At 49.6% G+C, this 21,032-nt stretch overlaps 1 protein-coding gene across 1 annotated transcript in view; it reads right to left on the bottom strand.

Annotated features, from left to right (window-relative positions):
- The window catches only part of GAS7 (growth arrest specific 7), a 96,584-nt gene that overhangs the window by 20,379 nt on the left and 55,173 nt on the right, over window positions 1–21,032 (bottom strand). Inside the window, 5 exon segments of the mRNA XM_040580866.1 lie at window positions 2,631–2,746; window positions 4,818–4,907; window positions 13,438–13,491; window positions 16,512–16,597; window positions 18,876–18,947. Coding sequence (XP_040436800.1) covers window positions 2,631–2,746; window positions 4,818–4,907; window positions 13,438–13,491; window positions 16,512–16,597; window positions 18,876–18,947 — 418 coding nt within the window.

Here is a 21,032-nt window from a genome sequence, read left to right as displayed (position 1 = left end):
GAAGATGTTTGCAAGTATCTGCTGAACATGGCAGACCTAAGGCAAACTCTGGCTCTGGAAAGCCCAAACTTCTGGTTATTGGATGCTGGGAGGACAGAGACTCTCATGCTCTTTTCCTCTTATGCAGTCAGTACTGCCACGGTCAGATTAAAGTCAGTGGGCTAGACAGACCTCCATCAGACTCACCACAGCCATCCTCCTGCTTGTATTTCTTTTCATGTCGCTGAATAATCTGCTATTTATTTTAAATTTTCTAAGCACAGCCCAGTCAATTAGAAAGTGAGTGGTCAAAAGCCTAAGACCATGTTCCTTTGCTAATAAAAACATTACTACTTCTACTCGGAGAGGCTGATGCTATTCAGTCTGCAGATTTTCTTGGCCATTTTGCAGTGCTTACTTGAATGCAAATGCTGGACCATACTTTCATTTTTGATTTAAAGTTCTTCTTTCCTTCTTTCACACCTACACCCTTGATCTTTCATTTCAGTCAATTTACTATTTTTTTTCTCCCTTTCTTGAGGTCTGTCTTATTAAAATTCAAAGTCTGTATTATAACCCTGTCTTTGTCAACAAGAACTGAAAGAACACATAATCGCTCAGTCTAAGATTGCTATATACAATTAGCTCCTCTAAAAGCATCTACTTGATAAACTATATTTTAGCTAGTATTGCCTCTTGTTGGTTATTTGATGAAGAAAACTGGTTATCATGCCTCATCCCAGTTTCCTATTGAAAGCTATTTCTATTAGCTGCCCGAACCTCACCTCCAGAAGGCTGGTTGTACAGATGGAGGGAATTTGTCTGGACATGAAAACCCCTAGCTAAATGTGGTCTGGTATTCCCTGAGCCATCTGATGATCGTCATGAAAAAAATCTTACCAGTACTTCCTCCCTCAGCTGGGAATGTCAAGGTTTCCCTGATGGCCTGAGCTCTCATTTCTGTAACTTCTCCAGCTCAACATCAACCTCCTCCATTTTCACACAGAGCAATCCTGAATAATTTGTTCCAATACAGAATTTGTCTTTTTAAACTCCCATCCAGATCCTCTTCACATTCAATTCCAAACCTTCTTTGTTTCCAGCACACTGTGAATCTTTTCTGTCTTGTCTTCTATAACATGCCTACTTCTTCCCTCTACTGAGGACACAAACATGCCTCTTCCCAGTGTCAAAGCTGCTCTCTCCTTGTTCTCTTTGATTTCATGCCAATTTCCCTCCCTCCTGAATGCTCCTTTTTTCTGTTTCTGTCAAATTTCATTATATATTACTTTCTTTGGAGCAGCTTTCCTCCTCGTTTCCCTGGCCATGGCTATCGCAATTCTGCTTGGTCTCTCCTCATCTTCTAGCTTAGCAAAACTATTTCTCGACAGTATTTTTCCTTTGCCAGCTGGTGCTTTCTTTTACCTGCATCCTCTAGCTGCACTTTTTCATGGATCACAGAGGCAACTGTCTCTCAGACTGCCTTATCTCAAATGCAGTAGGAACTATGCATGGATGCTGGGCACTCTGCACCTCCTGTATCAGACTGTCTTTATCACCTGTGCTAAACTTTGCATTTCTCCAATGCTGCCATATCCCTAATACTACAAAAAAAGATGAAAGGGAAAAAGAAAACAAACTAGAAATGAAAGCAACTATCTGCAAGTTCTGCCCAATGGAACTGCCCTCCAAATGCCAACACAGATGGCTCTGGTTGTTGCCCTGTTCATTGCTTACACCACGATTGATTTATGTCAGCACAGCCACACTGTGTCTGCAGCAGTGGACCAGGAAGGCAATACCAACTCAGCAGCAAGCACCAACACAGAGGCAAGAACAGAGGAACACAGCTCCTTCAACTGGTGCAGCTGCCTCCAGGAGAGAACACCCGTCAGTGAGCTCTGCCTTCCTCCTGGGACTAAACACTGCTTGTTCCCTTTGGGCTGTTCTCAAGTTTTCAGTCATCCTCAAGATGATTTACACTGGCTTGGACACACGACAAATGACTTCAAATAATAGTTACACTATTTATGAGTAATGATTTCCCATCATCTCCTGTACGGGGTTGAACTGAGCATCTACCAACTGCCTGTTTGGTGCTCAGTGCACTTCCCATGTCAGCAGAAGAGACCATTAACAGCATTGTGGCATCTTCTGGTAGCGACGTCTGCCTCTATGACTTGAGCATTCACTCTAAGTATGTGTAGTTTAGCTCCATAACCAGTGTAAGTCCTAAGTAATGTCTTTTCACATCTTCCTCTAGGAAACTGTGCCTATGCTCCATGTCCACAAGGTGCTGCTTTATTTTTCAGACAAAACCTTTCCTTTCTAAATATCAGCTCTACTCTGTTTTGGTCATGTTCATGTTCTTCCCTTGAACCTGCAGCTTAATAACTTCTTGGTTCCCTCCATCTAAACAGATAGCCTGTGTGCCATACACCTGAGACAGGCACAGCAGGAGAGACAAGTGAGAGCCAAGGAAGACTGGAGAGCGTGGATGGACATTAAAGATATACTAAATGTTCTTTAAGAACTGGCAGCATCTCTCTTACACAGTTTAAGCTATATCATTAGTGTACTAAAGGAATATCTAAACCAGGAAAAAAAGCTATTGCCATTAATAGTTAATTTGATAGTAAAGTGCTAATTACCTTTCTCGAACAAACTCTGCCATTTCTTTCTGCATTTGTTTCCCTTTAAGTTGCTTTTGAAGAAGAATTTCAAATCCCGACACTGTATTGTTCCCTTGCGAATCCTTCTTATCAGCCTGGAAGGAAAAACAAAGTTCAACGAAAAGATATGGGGATCAAAACGGCAGACACGCAGTTCCCCGTGACAGCTGCCCAAGGAGCCCGAGCCGCAGGCAGCAGCGGGGTCTGAAGAGCCCCGCCAACCCCAGCCAACACTTTCTCTTTTCCCCTCCTCTTATTGCTTTTTTTTCAATAAAAAAGGAAGCTTTACAGTTACCCTTAGCTAGCACAGGACTATGTCAGAGTCGAAGCAGCAAACCTGCCTTCCCTGCCCACGGCCTTGCAGACCTGGTGATGCCCCTGGGCTGGCTCTGCAAGTGGGAGCCCTGGCGGCTCATCCTGCCAGGAGAAGAAGGGACCCTGGAGCCGGCACAAAGGAACTGCTGGGGCAGAGGGGAGGACACTGCTGCTCCTTCCAGGGGTAACAGCCCTAAACGACCTTTAACAGACTGTCAAGTTCAACCCCGATTTGCACTCAGAAAAATACAGCCAACCTGCACAACCTGCTGTAAACCAGCAGCTTGTTCAACAGATGAGTGCCGTACATCCCACCTTTCACTGTTTGTTTCCTACACAGCCCTCCCCACCCTTTGCTCCACTGACTTCAGGGTTGCTACAAGGACCAACACAGTCTTCTCTCTGCTACCTCTTTTCTCTCCTCTATCTGCATTTCCTGATTTCAGAATTTCATTTCCTACCCGCTTCCAACAATGAGGCCCAGAGGACACTTCCCTAAGGACTGCAGGTTTTGCTCTAATACCCTGGGTGCTGCACATTAAATGCCACATTAATGAAAATGTGAGACTCGTAGGACATCGCACCAGGCAGTGGGCAGCTAACACAATGAGAGGAGTGGAGCTGATTGAAGAAGGAGGGCAAGTTATGTGCAGACCATGGGGGACAAGAGGCAAGTCCTGGGAGCGGAGCTATAGGAGGATAAAAGTTTGCAGAAGGCAGGCAGCTTTAAGTGCAGTTTCACTGAGAGCGAGATGTGACCAAACCCAAAGAGCCAAACGGTGGCTCAGCCTAAACAGAACGAACCAAGCAGAGCAGTGACTTCTGCAAGACACATGCAAACAATAAGCCTATACATCATTATTGATTCATTGCTCATTAGGATCAGAAGACTGAGAAACTGAAAAAATGTTGATGGTTTGGTAGCATGACCATTTGCAAGTATGTAAGTGTATTTTAGCAAGTTACTGCCATTACTCCTCACACCAACACTCAGCACACACAAGGGAAGTGCTGCTACGTCTCCAACAGCTACCCTTTTTTTGCAAGTTTTTTTTTTTTTTTAAAAGGAAATGTTTCAATAACTGATAGTTGAAAACAAATGTAACATTCCTAAAATCTTCATTTTTGAGGTAGTAATCCCCCCACCCCCCAAAAAACAGTTTTCCAGTGGAAGATTTTTTTCTATCAGCTCCACACTTGAAGGACTACTACATCATTTTAATCCGATACAGGATCCTGAAAGCAGAGCTAAGCACAGAAGGGCACACAGAAACACAGCCACTAGAGACTTCCCATGCTGAAGGCTGCGTTAAAACTACTCAATTTAAGAGCTGCTAAGGGGCCTGTCCTTCACAAACCTCATCCTTTTAAAAAGTCATTTATGATCTGGCCTCCAGAATATCCTGTGGGAGCGAGTCTTACAATTTAACACAAAGTTTGTAACTATCTTCTTGCTTTAAATGTGATACCCCCAGCTTTCTTCTGCATCCCTAGTTCTTGTGCTCTGTGAAACACTGAAATAACATTCCCTGTCAGCCACCTTGCTACCCCCCTTCTCACTGCACAGCCCTTTTGGCTGATGTATTTTGAGATGTGCAATTTGTCCTACACCCTCCCCATCTCCTGACAGCTGACCTTGCCCTTCTGGACACTCTTCTGGCAATCACCCACATCTGAGACAGGTTAGATGGTTTCCACCTGATCTTCACCAGTGTCCTCAAGCTCCCTGGTACTGCCCTAACACACTGCATTTCAGCCCAAATTCCCCTTGTACCACAGATCAAGCTGTTTGTTCCACTTTTTTGGAAGCTCAGGAGCTGCAACATGGCATGTGGCTAGCTGCCTACTTACCCAGAAATAATCACAGTAGCTCCACTCAGAAGGTTTCAGCAACTGCTGCTCTGGCATTACGTCAGGGTGGGGGAAAGTCACACAGTTTATCTGTTGTTGGTTTTTTTTTTTTAAAAAAAAAAAAAGCAAAAGCGTTAGAAGGTAATGAAATTTAGCTGTTGATGAGATATATGCAAATTAAAGGTTATATACATGCGTTTCCAACCAGAAAATCCACAGTAAATGCATGTCAGTGAAAAAAAATTGGTTGTTGCATGGAAACAGCAGCTAAGTATTCCCAGAAAGCTCCTCTGAGCAAGCAGGAGTGTTGGCTCCAAGGAAAATAAACTACCCATTTCACACGAGGAAAACCAGCTTGATTTGGAAAGCACCATACAGGGAGTTCTCCTGGACCACTAACAAACTGTGGCAAAAATCCTGATGTGAAACACCCCGAGCATGCCCTGAACCCAAGAAATATCGTTAGCAGGAGAGAGCACTGCAGGCACTGTTGACATATTTCATCAGAAAATCTTGGCTATGTTAAGTCTGTTACAGATTTACAAAAAAGGTGGTTTTTTTTCAGCACACAGCCCTTCCACCTATCCCAGAGACCTCTTCAGATGAAAGTGATGCTTCCTGCAAAAAGGAACAGGGTCTCTCTAAAGCCAGCTAACCCTCAGTGTGCAAAACCCACAGCAATTTGTAAGACAGCACTCATCACAGTCATCGAACAAAGGCATAAAAAAGTACAAGTGCTCATTAAGTTATTGCAGTAGAAAATGCAGCCTGACAAAAAGCACAGTGGAAGCGAAGATCATGACAGCTACTGCAGAATGTGCTGCAGAATAACTCTGGACACAGTTAAGCCCTTCAGGGCAAGTCAGCAAGAGTCAGAGCTCACTGCCAGTACATAACACTTGCCTAAAATTTCTGCTGGGCAGGCACACCAAAAGCAGTCCCTCTTATCGCACCTGCAGGTCCCCTGGACACTAAGGGTACGTGTGTATTAATCAAGGAACCAACAGAAATGGGGGATGGAAGACTCACAGATATAACTGTATGGGTTTGTTGGTTTTGGGGTGGGGTTTTTTGGGGGTTTTTTGTTTGTTTGGTTGGGTTTTTTTTTTTTAATAATACCAGTTAATGTTCACAGGAAATCCAAACGCAAAGCTGTGGGCAAGGTTAGTGCAGCTGCACTGCACGGGCAGACCTAAAGGTAGTGCTCACATGCAGCGAATCTGCCTTTGGGCTATTCAGAGGGGATCAAAACCCACACGGCAACATGCTGACAAGCGCTGACACGGTGTAAATCCACCAAGCTGCAGCAACGCAGACAAAGCCTTTAGGGGATACAACCCTGCTGCTACGAACCCACACTGGCCCTGCTGCTGTCTGCCCATGCTGAAATTTCAGTGGCTGTCCTGTCCGTAATGCAAGAGCTTTCTCCACCGATCTCTCCACAAAAATCACTCTGCCACGAGTTTGCCAAGTCCATTTCAAAGCAGGCTGAGGACCCTGTACCTATAGTATCTTTGGCTGTCACCTCAGCTAGATCTTAAACCATGCATCTTTCCTTCCAGCTTCCTTCTAGCTCCCATCAGGCTTCAATCTGATCTGCAGGAGGTTGGAGACTGGGGCTCTCACTCCACCATCGCTTCGCAGGCAGCAGCCGTGCATGGGTGAGCTTGCACCTCCAGCCACAGCCAGCCTCCACCAGCCACACAGTCCCAAGAACAGACAACAGGAACTGCTGAAAACACCTCCCCATTCCCTGATGTTCTCCACCAGAAGTGCCATGCATCAGAACGCATGATGATGACTGTGTTCATCTGCTCGGTTCAGAGCGGGATGGCTGTGTGACAAGTGCTGGTGCTCACCCTCACCCAGGCACCCAGCACCCCCACGGCCGCAGGGGATGTGCCAGGGGACATGCCAGTGTAGTCACACTCAGCTGGGCTTGTCCGTGCTGCAGCAGTGGGCCCCTGTGTCACCCCAGGGTGACCTCTAGCATGAAGCCCCTCCATGAGGGATGTTTCACCGAGGACACCTTCTGTCTCTGCTCAAGTTTTCCCCTCCTGCCTCTTCCCTGTCAGCTCAATTCTCTCAGGACAGCACTGCAAGCCCACCCTGCCCTGGTTTTTTGGTCAGATAAGTTAGGTTACCTCCCCTGCTCCATTCAGGGATCACCAGATCTAAAAGCCTGCAAGCAGATCCCATCGTCCACTGGAAGCAGCCCAGGTGCTGGCACCTCTCCTCTGGGTGCAGCCAGCAGGAGCACACAGAGGTGCTCGCAGCCACGGCAAAGCTCCGCTGCGATCTGCTGCCTGTTTGCCCTGGCTTAGCACCCTGTTCAGGGACTCACCCCTGCCAGGAAACTTCACAACTGATCAGCCCAAACGTCTTAAAAATACCAGCTAGAAACCTTCAGCCAAATTTTCAGACCGTCCAACAAGCACCCACCTGGGCAAAGGCCAGACTGGCGTGCAAGGGCAGATGGAAAAAAGGCTCCACTTCACGTCCCAGGTCACAAAACCCCATGTCACTGCTGGTGATGGGCCACGCTGGTACCTGGCCCTGCCTCTGTGCTGTCACCACCACACCCTATTTCTCAAACAACACAACATATTGTAGTTTCACCTTCAAAAAATGAGTTCGCCTCAGAACCTGTGCAGAATTGCTCTGCCATGTATCATGGTGGGCCAGCTGCTTCCATGGGTGAGCAACACTGCAGCGCATCTTCCCAGAGCAGGGGAGAATCGGGAAACAGGGTCCTGCCAGCAATGGCAGTGCTGGAGGTGACCATGCGAAGGTATGTGGTGCCTCGAGGGGTTATACAGCGTCTGGCTTTGGGCATTTCTGGCTTTAACACTGCCTTTCACCCTCACCAAATCAAAATCTGAATGCCAGCCCCAGGTCATCTGGATGCCAGTCCTCCCAGCATCTCCAGCCGCCCCAGCCTGGCAGCCTGCACTAAACACTGCCCTGCACACCTGCTGCGTGGAGTTGTGTGTTCCCAAACCAACTGGTTCCAGCTGAGAAAGGACCAAATGCCCCCGTGAAGACAGCAGTGTTGCCAGGGCAGATTTCTAGGGCCCAACACTGTCACACTGGGTAACACGAAGGGTGGGAAATAGGCACCTCCTCAGTGTATGGTGCAGCCCTTACCAGGAGACTCAGCACCATCGCACCGTGCACCAGGACATGTGCGGCTGGGAGCACGTACAGTGGCACACGAGTTGTTCCCTGCAGCTTAAAAACCTGCAAAGGGAAACTGCATGGGAAATCCATGTTCCCTGCTAAATCCAGCACCTGCTTCACAAAAACTAAATCTGTAACAGTTGGAAGCTGCTTATTAACTCTGTTACATCACTGATGTCTGGAGGAAGTAAATAGAGTCACTGGAAATGCCCATGCTCGGACTGGCGAAGCTGTCCCACCGCGATGGACCATACGCACAGCACCATGTCCACGTGCACAGCAGGAAGAAGAACAGTGAGCACACTTATTAACAGGTGATGAGTGTAGGGTTAATTCTCTCAGAGTATCATCAGACCAAAAGCTTTATGAATAAATCAAACATCCTTCACTTCTCAGAAGCTTATACTTAATTGTCTGGAAATGATGCGGAATTGTCTGGAAAAAGTCATGAGGACATTTGGGTCTAGTATCACTTTCAAAAGGAAATTGGTGTCAATTAAAAAAACAAAATGCAGAGGTTTTGATCTTAAAAAAAAAAACAAAACAAAACAAAAAAGAAGGATTATTTGTGTGGTAAACAGAACCTGACAGAACTTACAGTTTTCTACACAAAGTCCCAGAGAGGGCACAAAAATTTTCAAACCTCTAGAAATATTACTAAAAAATATATACAACTGTGTAGGAAATCCTGTGACTGACTTTCCTTTCATCACCACAGATTTCTTATTATGTAAACAAGAGCTCTTGGATCTGTATTTTGGAATGTTTCTAAAACCTCTCAGGGTTTCCCAGCAGGGAGGCGAACACTGGGCTGGCACTGAGCATGACATGGCCTCATGCCAGTAGTGGAGTGACCACATCTCGCTCCCCCCGCAATCCTCCCTCTGGAATGCTCCTTTTCTTTTTTCTAGAATCAAAAATAGCTGAAAAAAAGCACTCTGGTTTGCCAGCTTAGACCCACCAGTGAGCTTTTTGACTGATGCCAGAGACAGCCAAAGCATCTCACGAAGACGTCCCAACATTCAGCAGCATTAAGAGCTCTGTCAGTCCCACGGGCAGGGACACCCCCTCCCTGTGCCGCTCTCACCAGCCACATCTCTGACCGCCAGTCAGGCGACGTGCAAGGTCCAAATTCAAACAACAGGACAGACCATCGCAACGCTAATCTCTTTCAACAATGCTGACTAGCCAACAAGGCCTGAACAAAAGCGTGCAGAAGCTATTACAGCTGTAATTGCCAGTAAGAAACAAAACAAATTAAAACACATAACTAATGGAATCACAGAACTTTAAGAGAAAACAAGGCATTATGACCTGCATTACATCTGTGCAGGCTCCGCTGGGACAGCCAAGGTGATAATCAGCCTCACCATATTAAATCCCCACCCAGCCTTTTCACTAATAAAAATAATGGCTGTTGTCAGCTTGCAACAAAGCAAAATTAATGACAAGACACCAGCAAGGCGTACTCCAAGTATAAGCTAAGCAAACATGCCAGAGGACAGCAGCCTGTCCTTCCAGCTGCCCCTTGACGCAAGTGGCACCTGGACACGTGTGTGAGAGCCACTGGATGGCCACGGCTAGAAGAAGGTACGCAGCCCGAGGGGACATGTTGTGAAAAACACAATGAAAACAAAGCTCAGTGAAGGGGGGCGATAAGAAAACCAGACAAGCAACACAAATGGATTCATTTCTCTTGACAAACCTGCGGTGTACCAAACTCAATAAGTAGATTCAAATACTTTTGCCTGTATACTGATTGTGAGCAAAAGCAATTATACCCTTAGCAACGAAATATTCCAACTCCTATTTCACATGAGTACATTGGAAGTGATGGCAAAATTGGCTGTTTGCGTTGTAGGTGGCTCTTGACTACGTCTGAGATGCAAAAGGGTGACAGAAGAACAGTCACAGGGAGGCAGATGAGCGCAGAGGATTTGCACGAGAGCAGTGCGCACAGGAGCAAGCAACTTTGTTGGGCTGGACATGCACATTCATTTAATGGATTTCAAAGTCCTATGAAGGCTTTGAAGTGGCTACCAGCACTCACCAATACATGAGACATTGCCAAGCAACGTGAATAAAACAAGAATAATTTGATCAAGGCTTAGATAATCAACTACATGTTTATTACATAACACACTATATAAATAAATGAGCAGACAGTGGGCGAGCTTGCTGAGCCGTGGTAAAGTAACTAAAGCAGGGCAACATTCTTGCTCATTTCTTCAACCTAAAAATGCAGATTATTTTTCTGGATTTCTGCACATCCACAGCATCTTAAACACAGCACAGCTGTGCAAGAACACCTGACTTCACGATCTGATTTACAATTTCAGGTGAGACCTGAAAAGTAAACCAGTGAACTCCACTAGATGTAATGAGTTCACCTGCCAAATGGGACTGTTTGGGCACAACCACACAATGCACAGGCCAGAGGAGATCTCCAAGGAGCTCAGGCAAAGGCACAGTTTTAACTACCCAGACAGGAAAGCCCAGGAATGCCTGGACTGTGTCTAGGTAGCTTCAACACCATGCGTTTGCACGTGGAATTAGTGCAGCAATGGCACAACAGAATGGGAGAACAGACTGCTGAAGCCGTGGTTGTTAAGGAAGTCAATTGATATGCTTCCTGTTTCAAAGGGAAGATTCTGCGACAAGTGTTTAGGAGCCCTCTTTATTTGGCCTATCTGTAGAAATGTTCAGAGATGATTCCGTCACTGCCTGCCAAAACGGGACTTCTGACAGTTTCTGCCACGCAGCAGTCAGCCCCAGGGCAGAAGGGAGAACCGCACTGAACACATAGGATAGCCTCACGCTGTGTTCATCACATCGTGTCAGGTGCAGAGCACAGCAGCAAAAAACACAAGTTACTGGATGTAGGCTGCTCCTCTTCCCATCGGCAGCATGTGTTTATTTATGCGTCCAACATACGCAATACAAGTGCCGGCACTTTCCAAGCCATGACATATCTTGACAAGGCACTAGAGCATCCTCCAGAAAGAAACCCACAATCAGAAATACTGCATCATCACAGAGGCTTCTTGCTCTTGCAGTGAGACGCGGTTCTGTCCCCAAGTCAACACACCCCCATACATTCCCCATTTAACTCTCCCTCACCTACGGTAAAGGAGCTCCAGCTTCCACGGGTAACTCATGGCCAGAGAGACAGCTCTTCAGGAATCAGGCAGCAAACTATCCAGCCTAAAACTAATGAGAGCACCTTGAAAGTCACTGCAAAAATCAACAAACACCACAGTCTTGCACTGCTGCTTCCTAAGTGAGGATCAATAATTTCTGCAAGCACCAGTTTCCTAACAGCCTCTGATGCAACCCAGCTGGCTTTTCCCTTCCAAAGGAAGCAGACAACACAGCGTTGGTAACATCCATCTACCAAAGAGAAAACACCATATTCTTCATCTTGTTGGGGAAATACAAACGAGAAATACTCCAGCTCCCCCCTGCCTTCAGGATCTTCAGAGGCTGTGCTCCTAAATGGTTATTTGGATGTAGAGGAGGCAGGTGCATTCCCAGGAAGATGGGAACGAGCTCCCACTCCTCTGCTGAAAGCAGTGAAACAGACAGCTAGGCTGCAGCCGCTGGTCAGGCTGGACATCACCTGCAGTTCACGTATCACAGGATTTCAGTTTGTGGGAGGTCTGCTGGACTGAAAACCCCAAAGTTAATCACAAAATCCCCCTCGGCAAAAAAAAAAAAAAAAGATTCTGCCTGAGCACTGCTACAGAACAAAAGAAACCATCTGACAGTAAGCTAAGGACGTGCCCTGCAGCTCTGTTAACAAGACCATCCCAAGGTCAGCTTGACCGCTAGGAGATGGGGAAAATGTACATTGTTTTACAGTTTACGCTCTGTATGAGAACTGTTTTTCACAAAGCTTCCTTGATGCAGGCAATGGCTTGGAGCAAACAGCTGTTAAAATTAGCTTGTTTTTGTCTGTTTGATGCATCGCACTTGAAAGCTTTGGACTTGTGCTGAAGAAATGCTCAGCCAATGATCCTGACATAACACACACCACTTTCTTGCTTTGCAGATGCTACCAGATGGCACACAGGCCAGCAAATAGACAGTGAACACCACCCTCAGTGAACAGCCTGACTCCTCACCCCTGAGTGCAGCGAGTATTTCAGAGATACAAGCGCTCCCACCCTTGCGCTGCGCCCTGCCACCCACCCCGGGACCACTTCTAGTCCCTCTGGACACTATGTTCAGCACGTGGCTTGCTCCGGGCCCTCGCACCTGGGTGGCCTGGGGCTGCATTAGGTGGGTCGGACGCATTTCCAGCCCTGGCCGCCGCAGACCGGGCGGTCCTGCCGCTGTCCCCAGGACATCTGCAGATCTGTCCCAACCAACACATCCAGAGGTCCTGCTCTCTCAATACACTAGGAACAGTCACAACACATTTTTGATTCGCAACAGCTGATTTCGACAACCAAGCAAACTGTTGGAGATATTTTTTTTGCCCTCAGAAAACTGTCCCCGCACGGCAGTGACTGCCCTGCACTGCAGGGGCACCGGTGCTGCTCCTTCCGAACCCTCATCCCTGGCACCAGCAACCAGGGAATCATGCCCATTGGTGGATAAATCAACAGGCTGCTGGTGACAAGAACCTCCCCCTCGTAGTAACAGTTCACAGTGATGGATTACATTAAATTATTCCTTTTGTTCTCACAGATTTTATACCCTGCTAATGCCTGCAGCTGTAAGCATGTTTATTGGCTCTCCTTTATCGCTGCAATTTATCTGCTCGTTTATCTATTTTATTATTTCCCTTTAAACAAACCTTTGTATTCCCAACCACTTTCATTAATCTATTTTGATTTCCTTTCCGTTTCTAAACATCTGTTCTGTGCTGAGTAGCCCAGAAGCATAAAGTGTGTTCCAGACGAAGTCACCAGGCATGCAAAAGATATTAATGTCTGTAAACACGACACTGAGAACATCTTAATTAAGTCAGCCATATGTAATTAGTAAAGTTAAAAGCAAAAGCAAGATTAACTTCATATTGAAACCTAAAAGCTTTGCCTATACTTCCCATCAGAAATCTTCGCTTGGACTCTCTGGCACCGAAAAATACCTTCTGACACCTCGCTGGGGACAAGAGCACCGGCTCTGCCCCGGCACGGCAAACGGCCCATCCCCGCAGCCTGCTGCTCCGCCACCCCCGGTGCCCCGCCAGACCCGGAGGCCGCCGGGCCGGGGGCTGCCGGGCAGGGCGCGCTCCCTCGGGCCCCGGGCGGGCCGCCAGCCGCTCGCAGCGGGGTGCTCCCCTCACCCAGCCCGCCCTCCCCTCCCGCCCGGAGCCGGGGCGACAGGGACCGTGGCCGGGCCCGCACCGCCTCCCCGGGTCCCCGCCGCCTCCCCCAGCCCCCGGCCCGCGCAGCACCCTGTCCCCCCGCGCTGCAGGCCCCGCCGCACTCACCGTCAGGCTGCTCTCCTTGCTCTGCCGCCGCGGCGCCGCAGGGGACCCCGGGGCCTGTGGAGACAAGCGGGGCGCACCGTCACGGCCGGCCTCGGAGCCCAGCATGGCGGGCGGGCGCTAGGCGGACCCCATGGCCCGGCGCGCGGCTCGGCTCGGCGCTCGGCTCCCTCGCTCGGCACCCGAGGGAGCGGGGGCGGGGCCAGCGCCCGGCGGGGCCGCCCACCCTGGCAGCCGCCAGCTCGCGCGGCCAATGGCGAGGCGGGGCGGGGTGAGGGGCGGGGTGAGGGGCGGGGTGAGGGGCGGGGTGAGGGGCGGGGCGAGGGGCGGAGCCGGCTCCCGCCGGGCCGGGGTGGCAGCCGGGCCGGGGTGGCAGCCGGGCCCCCGCGGCAGCTCTTGCCTCCGCCGCGCCGCGCTGGGGGGTGCGGGTCGGCACCGGCGCGGTGCTGCTCGGCGGCCGGCCCGGGAGCAGCGGGAGCTGCCCCGCAGCGTGCGAGCCCGCTCCCGGCAGCACCCGCTGGGTCGCGCCCTGGGGCCGCGCCCCGTGTCCCCCGGCCCGGCACCGCGTCCACCGCAGCCGCCGCGGGGAGGAGCGGGGCCGTGGGGCGCAGCCCGGCCGGGTAGCTCCCGCCCCTCGGCCTGCAGCCCGCATCCCGCCGGCGGGCGAGCTCTCACCGGCAGCGTCGCGCCCGGGGCCGGCCCCCACGGGAGCCTCCCACCGACAGGGACAGCCTGCCCGGGCGACCCCCATGGGCGGCTGGGCTGGGGCAGCGGCCCCGGCCGCGCTGGGCCCCGTCCCCGTGCGGCAGCAGTGCCCGCGGGCCGCTCTCGGCAGCCGGGCACCGGGCCCCGCCTGCGCCCCGCACAGCGCCCCGCACAGCGCAGCTCCAGCTCCGCGCCGCTCTCGGCGGCGGCTTTTCCCCCCTTGCCCTGTTGCCCCGGTCTGTGGCTGAGCGGGCCGAGGGGCTCGCCCTCTGCCTGCGTGGTGGCTGCGACCCCGGCCCGAGAATGCACCCCGGGGAAGGCCCGCAAGCTGCTGTGCGCGGCAGCCAGCCTGTGCCGTGACAGACAGAGGCAGTCAAGGCAAAGCGGCTTAGAACGGCCCAGGACGGGCAGATGAGGAGAGGGACTGGCCAAAGTGGGTGAGTTTGAGGGTGCAGAGAGCAGCTTCTTGCAACCAACAGCTGGTCAGACGCTTTCCGTACTGAGAACTCTTCTGCAAAAGCAGCCGCAGCTCCTAGGCAAGGCAGGCTCCCAAGCGGGCGCGGACACAAGCTGCTCTTAGAATTAATGGTACCAGCAGCCAGTTACAGATTCAGAACTAGCTACAGGTTCAAAGCAGGAAGGAAGCCAGGACTTCAATTTGGAAAAACCTGTAATAAAGGAGCAGTGGAAAGAAATCATCCCGGAGGCTGTTGACACGGATGAGAAAAGTCATAAAAGGGACTTTTTTGTTGGTCTGATGGCTGAGTCAGCTGAGCAAACCAGTGCATGGCAGTGGACTCCCCATGCGACTCAGATGTGAATTTCACCAAGAAGGTGACTATAAACTTTAGTCACACTCAGCACCATAAAAATGGAGAGTGGCAAATATTGCTACAAACCAAGTTCTGGGGGAGTCAGTTAATCTGACTTGTGTACTAAGCCAACTGCAGAAACATTTGTGAATCAGATACCTTGAGAAATGATTTTTTTTACATGAGGTTTAGCATAGCTTTTTTTTTAAAGAAAGTCACAGCCTGCAAGCTTATTTGGGTTCTCCGAGGGCGTCACAACAGACATGCGGACAGGGCTGTCTGGTAATGCACTACCTCAGTTTTGAAAATGCTTTTGACCTGGTTTAGTTGCCCAGCCTGTGTAAACTGCTCAGGGATGAAGCAGCACGGGCAGTTAAGTGCAAGATGTTTGATGTGGAAGGAAAAGGGAGTCCAAAGTGCTGGCCTGTATCATGGGAGATGCCATTAATCCACTGGTGGGGAAGCAAAACCAGAATTGCTGACTTAGCTAAAACAGAACACATGAGGACAAGGCTGAAGGCCACTACCTAGGAGGCAAGGGGTGAGAAAGTAGGTTGAGGCAAAAAGGGACAGTTGGCAGACAATACAAAATTTAGACCAGGAAATGGGGAACATCAGAGGGACGCTGAGAGCAACAGGCAACCCAGGTCAGCATGGCAGCAGCACACAAATGAAACATGCATTTCACTGGGAGTACTTAAGGAGTTGCACTGCAGAAGAACCTACCAGTTAATACAGAAATGAAACAGAGAACTCGGCTCCGGTACCATCAGGGGAAAAATGCCAGCGGGCAGTGAAGCACAACCAAACGGGAGTGCAACCCACTAGCTATTCAACTGTTGCTGTTTCGGCAGGGAGCGAAGTTTCGTGGGAGGAGCTGGAAGAGGGCCCAGAGCCCTGTGCTGCATCTGCAGACCTGCAGGGAAGACCCTCCCAGAGACATGAAGTGGTACAAGAAAAAGTGCAGGGATATTTCTTGAAAACTTGGACAAACAGGCAGGGGAAACCGGCTTGAACGCTAGCCCGGGGGTGATGCGATGGGTGAGGCACAGGCTATGTAAGGCACAGGGTATGTAAGGCACAGAGGAGGGCCTGCAAAAGGACACGCAGGAATGATGAAGTAATTGAGAAAAAAGCTTCAGACAAATTCTTTGTGTATACTGTCTTTGGGAGGGAAAGCTGGAGCTGCGAGAAAATACAATGAGACACAGAGATGGGCAGATGTGCAAGTCTAGAGAGAGGACTGTGCTGGAGACAGCCCCAGGCTTCAGGCTGGAGTGGCAGGAAAATTTGTTGGGTTGTTAATAGTGACTGAAGTGGCCTGGTGGATTTTTCAGAAAGGACTGATAGGACAAAAAAATCCAAACTATCTTGCCATTTTGTACTGTTTTACCATCTGGGCACAAAGACCTAATTTTTCTAGATGCAACAAATCTCTCTGACCTGACAGTTTCTAAAAGAAAATGCCTCTTGCACTCCCGCTCTGGGCAGATTCCTAAACTACTTCAGTGAACACCCCTTTATTGGATACCTCCGTTTGGCTTTTTCCCCAAAACTTACCTGGGGGTCCCCACTGGCTTTTCGGAGGCTCATATGGCCAGAGTCGAGCTGGTGTATTGGGGTCCCAGAGATGTAGTAGCCATTCACTGTAAGAACAGAATGGGCAGTTAGCAGGCTTGCTGCTGTTAGCAAATGAACAATTGCACGTTTTAAAAAATAATCTCGTAATTGAATATACAGATATAAATGACAGTGCCTTTTTTGAGTCACCAGTGTTCACTGCCTCCAGCCTAAGAAGCTATGGATGCTTCTCCCCATCCCAACAGGCTGGCAATGTGATGTGTTAGCTCCAGCCCAGGAAGACCCCAGAACTGGACTCTACAGAAGCTCAGCCCATGCGCCCGCTCCGCCTCTAGGATCCTGCAGCAGACTTTTACCAGGCATTGTGACAGGAGTTACTGAGCTGGAAAGAGCCAAGAAAAAGAGACTCCCAAACTCAAAATAGTTCCTGTAGTACTGTTTGATAAAATGATCTGTTGGAAGAAGCAGGGCTTTGGGTTTGCGTGGCAAGGCTTTGGTGGCGGGGGGCTACAGGAGTGCTGCCTGTGAGAAGCTGCGAGAAGCCCCCTGTGGCCGATGGAGCCCGGGCCAGCCAGCTCCCAGCCGGACCCGCCACTGGCCACAGCCCAGCCCAGCACCGATGGCAGAACCTTGGGGAGAGCGGGTTGAAGAAGGGGAAAAACCCTGCACAACACCAGCAGCAGTCAGAAGAGAGGAGTGAGAACAGTGAGAGCAGCGGCCCTGCAGCCCCCCCGGGCAGGGCAGGAGGAGGCAGGAGGGGCTCCAGGTGTGGAGCAGAGGTTCCCGGGCATCCCGCGGGAAGGCCCTGGCCAGGCAGGCTGTGCTCCCACCCATGGAACCCACGGGGGAGCAGGTCTCTCCCCACAGCCCATGTGGGACCCCTCGCCAGGCAGGGGGTGCCCGAAGGAGGCTGTGAGCCTGTGGCCCCGCGGGGAGAGGAGCCCGGGCTGGGGACCCCCATACTGGGGCTGGCTGTTCCTGATAGATGGCACCTGCCGGAGGGACCCATGCTGGAGCCGTTCATGGAGGACTGCTGGAGCAGGGGCAGTGTGAGGAGCCCTCCCCACGAGGAGGGCAGAGAGAGCGTGTGATGGACTGACCGCAGCCCCCATTCCCCATCCCCCTGTGCTGCTGTGGTGGGAGGAGGGGGAGAAAACTGGGAGTGAAGTTGAGCGCAGGACGAAGGGAGGGGTGGGGGGAAAGTGTTTCAAGATTTGGCTTTTATTCCTCATTACCCTCCTCTGCTCTGGTTGGTCATAAATTAAATTCATTTTCCTGAGTTGAGTCTGTTTTGCCTGTGACAGTAATTGGTGAGTGATCTCCCCATCCTTACTTCGACCCATGAGCCTTTTGTCCTATTTTTCTCCCCCCATCCAGCTGAGGGGGGGAGCGATAGAGCAGCTCAGTGGGTAGCTGGTAGCCAGCCAGGGTCAACCCACATGTAAAAAGCACTGGTTTAATGGAGACGGGCTTTTCATGTCAAGAAAGCAACCCTTGTAAGATGTTTATGGTTCATGTATACAGCTGTAGGTTGCTTTGTTTATGGAATATACTGAGCAAAGAATAATGCTTAAAGTAGCGTTAAAACAAGATACACAACTACATTAAAAATCCTTTGGTCACAAAATGTACAACCTTCAAGCCTAATTCCCACTCAGCTCTGTTGATAAAGAGGGGCATCAGTTAAAAAAAATTCTGTGAAAAACATCTAGACTGCATTATTTACTGTCAGCTGGCAGCAATGGCCTTTACATTTAACACTTTTTATTCTAGAGTAATTTTTGCTTTGCTTTGTCTCTCTGCAGTACCCAAAGCTTTTCAGTACAATTATGCAGCTGATCCTCTTTTGCTCCATTCCCTGCAACTTTGGGTCAGGGCAGAGGTGGAGGGGTCAGCCCCGCAGCTACCCCACGCAACAATGCTTCATTGTGCACATGCTCTGCGTGAAGGAGCTACAGCCAGCCCACGTTCCTCTGCAGCTTTTTGCTTCCCCTGCCCAAGCAGAAAGCAGGACTGGGAAAGGCAGCCTGTCCTTCCCTGACAGAGCCAGCAGCCCCGCTGGCTCGCTGGGTCACTGCCTCCCTGCTCCAAGGAAGGAAGCCATCGCCACTCTGAGCAGACACTTCAGACGACCTACCAGAAGATGCACCAGGAGGGAAACAACAGAGAGGAAGATGTATCAGAAGGGCACTTTTTTTCACTTTTTGTTTACTGTCCTACACTCACATGACCATGTACGTTAAGTATACATCCCACGTAATCACAGCATTTTCCTTTGCTCCGCTGAGTGGCAGAAAAGCAGATTCACCCAATGCAGTGGTCAGGCACAGCATCACACAGTACCTGCAGAACTCTTCTGTGACACAGGGCTCTTTGGAGTCCCAGGCACACTGCTTGGCCTCTCCCAGGTCGTTTCTGTTGAAGGGAAACATCAGTGTAAGGGTGATGGAGGCCTTGCACACACCCACCAGAGTTACATCTATTACACACATACAAATGGATCTGACCCTCAGTGTTCTCTGAAGCAGGTTCTTGCTCTGTGATGAAGGTGCCTGCACGTCCCTGCACTTCCCTTCTCCTCCCATCTCTTTCTGCTGTCGCTCCCCAGCCCTGGCTCCCTTGGCAGCCAGCTGGGATGGGTGGAAACAGAGCTGGAAAGGGAGCTGCATCACTGGTTCTTCTAGCGCAGGTCTGCCTCAGGGCTGTGCTCTGCGAGAAAGCAGGGATACAGCTGCAGCACAGATCGCTGCCTGTAAGCTGAGAGCCTTTCCAGGTGCAGTTAAATCAAGCCCGGCCTGGGGTCCCACCTGCAGCCCACTGTGGGTATGGAGAGCTGCCTGGCCACAGCTGCTGCAGCACAGCCAGCCACGGTCCTTACCCGGGCAACAAGGACCGCGCCGTGCAGTGCCTTTGCATGCGCTCTGCACGAAAGGCGGCTGTGAATGACTCAGAAATGTGGTTTAAGTGACATGTACACAGACTGTAGCATTTTTTTTCCTTCAAAAAAGCTATTTCCCTGGCAAATTTCCTTTTTTCCACTTGGGTCCTTCAGCAGCTGGGATACGCAAATGTATGTCGCACCAGTTTTGATACTCAAAATGACTGCTGCTGCTTTTCCCCTCTCAGTTTCCTCTGTAGTTTAACCATTCTGCTCATTTTCTCTGCAAATGGAAAATTACTTTTGACCACATGCTAAATACAGAATATTTAATTGCAAAACTTTGTGAAAGTTTCAAACAGCAGACAGTGGGGTTAGAACAGCAACTTCTGCAGAAGTCTAGCTGGGAAGCCCAAGCCACCATTCCTTTTGAATAAACATGCTGGTACCAAACAAATAAACAATACTATTTGCCAACATCAAATAAGAAAATAAGCAAGTCAGTGTCATCAAGTCAAAGGACTACTTCAGCCGCTTGGTTTGGAACGGTCATTTCCAACATCCCAACCAACAGCCATCTAACCCTGCCAAAGCCTGAAATCCTGCGTCTCAGTATTCCAGATGAACCTAGCCCAGCAGTCCTGGAGCAGAGAGGCTGAGGGCGCTGCTGGATGTGACAGGTTAGGGTTGGCAGTCCACACTTCCATCAGGGCACGTAAGGCCTCCTGACCTGGGTGACCGCTCATTTGAGCAAAAACCAGGATGCTAACAAGTTTCAAGAAGCATAAAAGGCCTGTTAGGTAAAGAAGGGTATACTGTTTTATCTTATACTATCTCTATATATACATTCATGCACATATATACACATACAGATGTCCTCAAGGGTTGCGTTACATTCCTTATTACAGGAAAGGACTCAGGATTACGGATCCCAAATGGAGGAAGGTGCCATCCCCCACACCTGTGATGCCCAAAGCCTGGAGACACACACCTTGCTTTCCCCTCTCTCCCCTTCTCCCAAGCCACAGCATGCTTTTTCTTGCAAACAAAAATACTTTGAGATTTATTTTTTTTTCATTGCAAGTGCAAATCCTGGTGGACTAGAAGCTTTGATGAATCAAGGGGAAGTCTTTAAATTTTACTCACTTTTTGTGAATTGGGTAGTAAGTTAACAAAATCCACGCTAGGTCATGAGAAAGAACTGGAATGTGTTTTAACTAAATGGGAGGAAAATCAAATGCTAAGAGTTGTATTTTATGAGTCATCTTGTCTTGGCTTAAAATACATGAGTGCATGGTTAAATAAAGACAAATTCTAATTTACATTTATTGTAATGCAAAGGTAAACAAACATGCTACCTACCTTTATGGCAGATTTTTTTTTCCCCTAATGTAAACTGTTGATTAATGAATAATGAAAGTAAGTTGAGTTGAAGACAAGTGTTTTAAAGAATGGCTTATGGAGATCTGTGTGGTGGGGCTGTGATGCCCACTCATGCTTATGCCCAAGTGCAACCAGTGGGGTAACATGTTTTTGTCAGAGCTGACTGACATTAGCAGTAAAAAAAGTTACCTTCATATTTGGCTTGGGGTTTATAATGCAAGCTTGTCTGTCTGCAATAT

This window comes from Falco naumanni, chromosome 1 (assembly GCF_017639655.2).
Source record: "Falco naumanni isolate bFalNau1 chromosome 1, bFalNau1.pat, whole genome shotgun sequence".
Classification (NCBI taxonomy): Eukaryota; Metazoa; Chordata; class Aves; order Falconiformes; family Falconidae; genus Falco; species Falco naumanni.
Note: the sequence above shows the minus strand (reverse complement) of the source record. Positions and strands in the feature narration are given on the sequence as shown.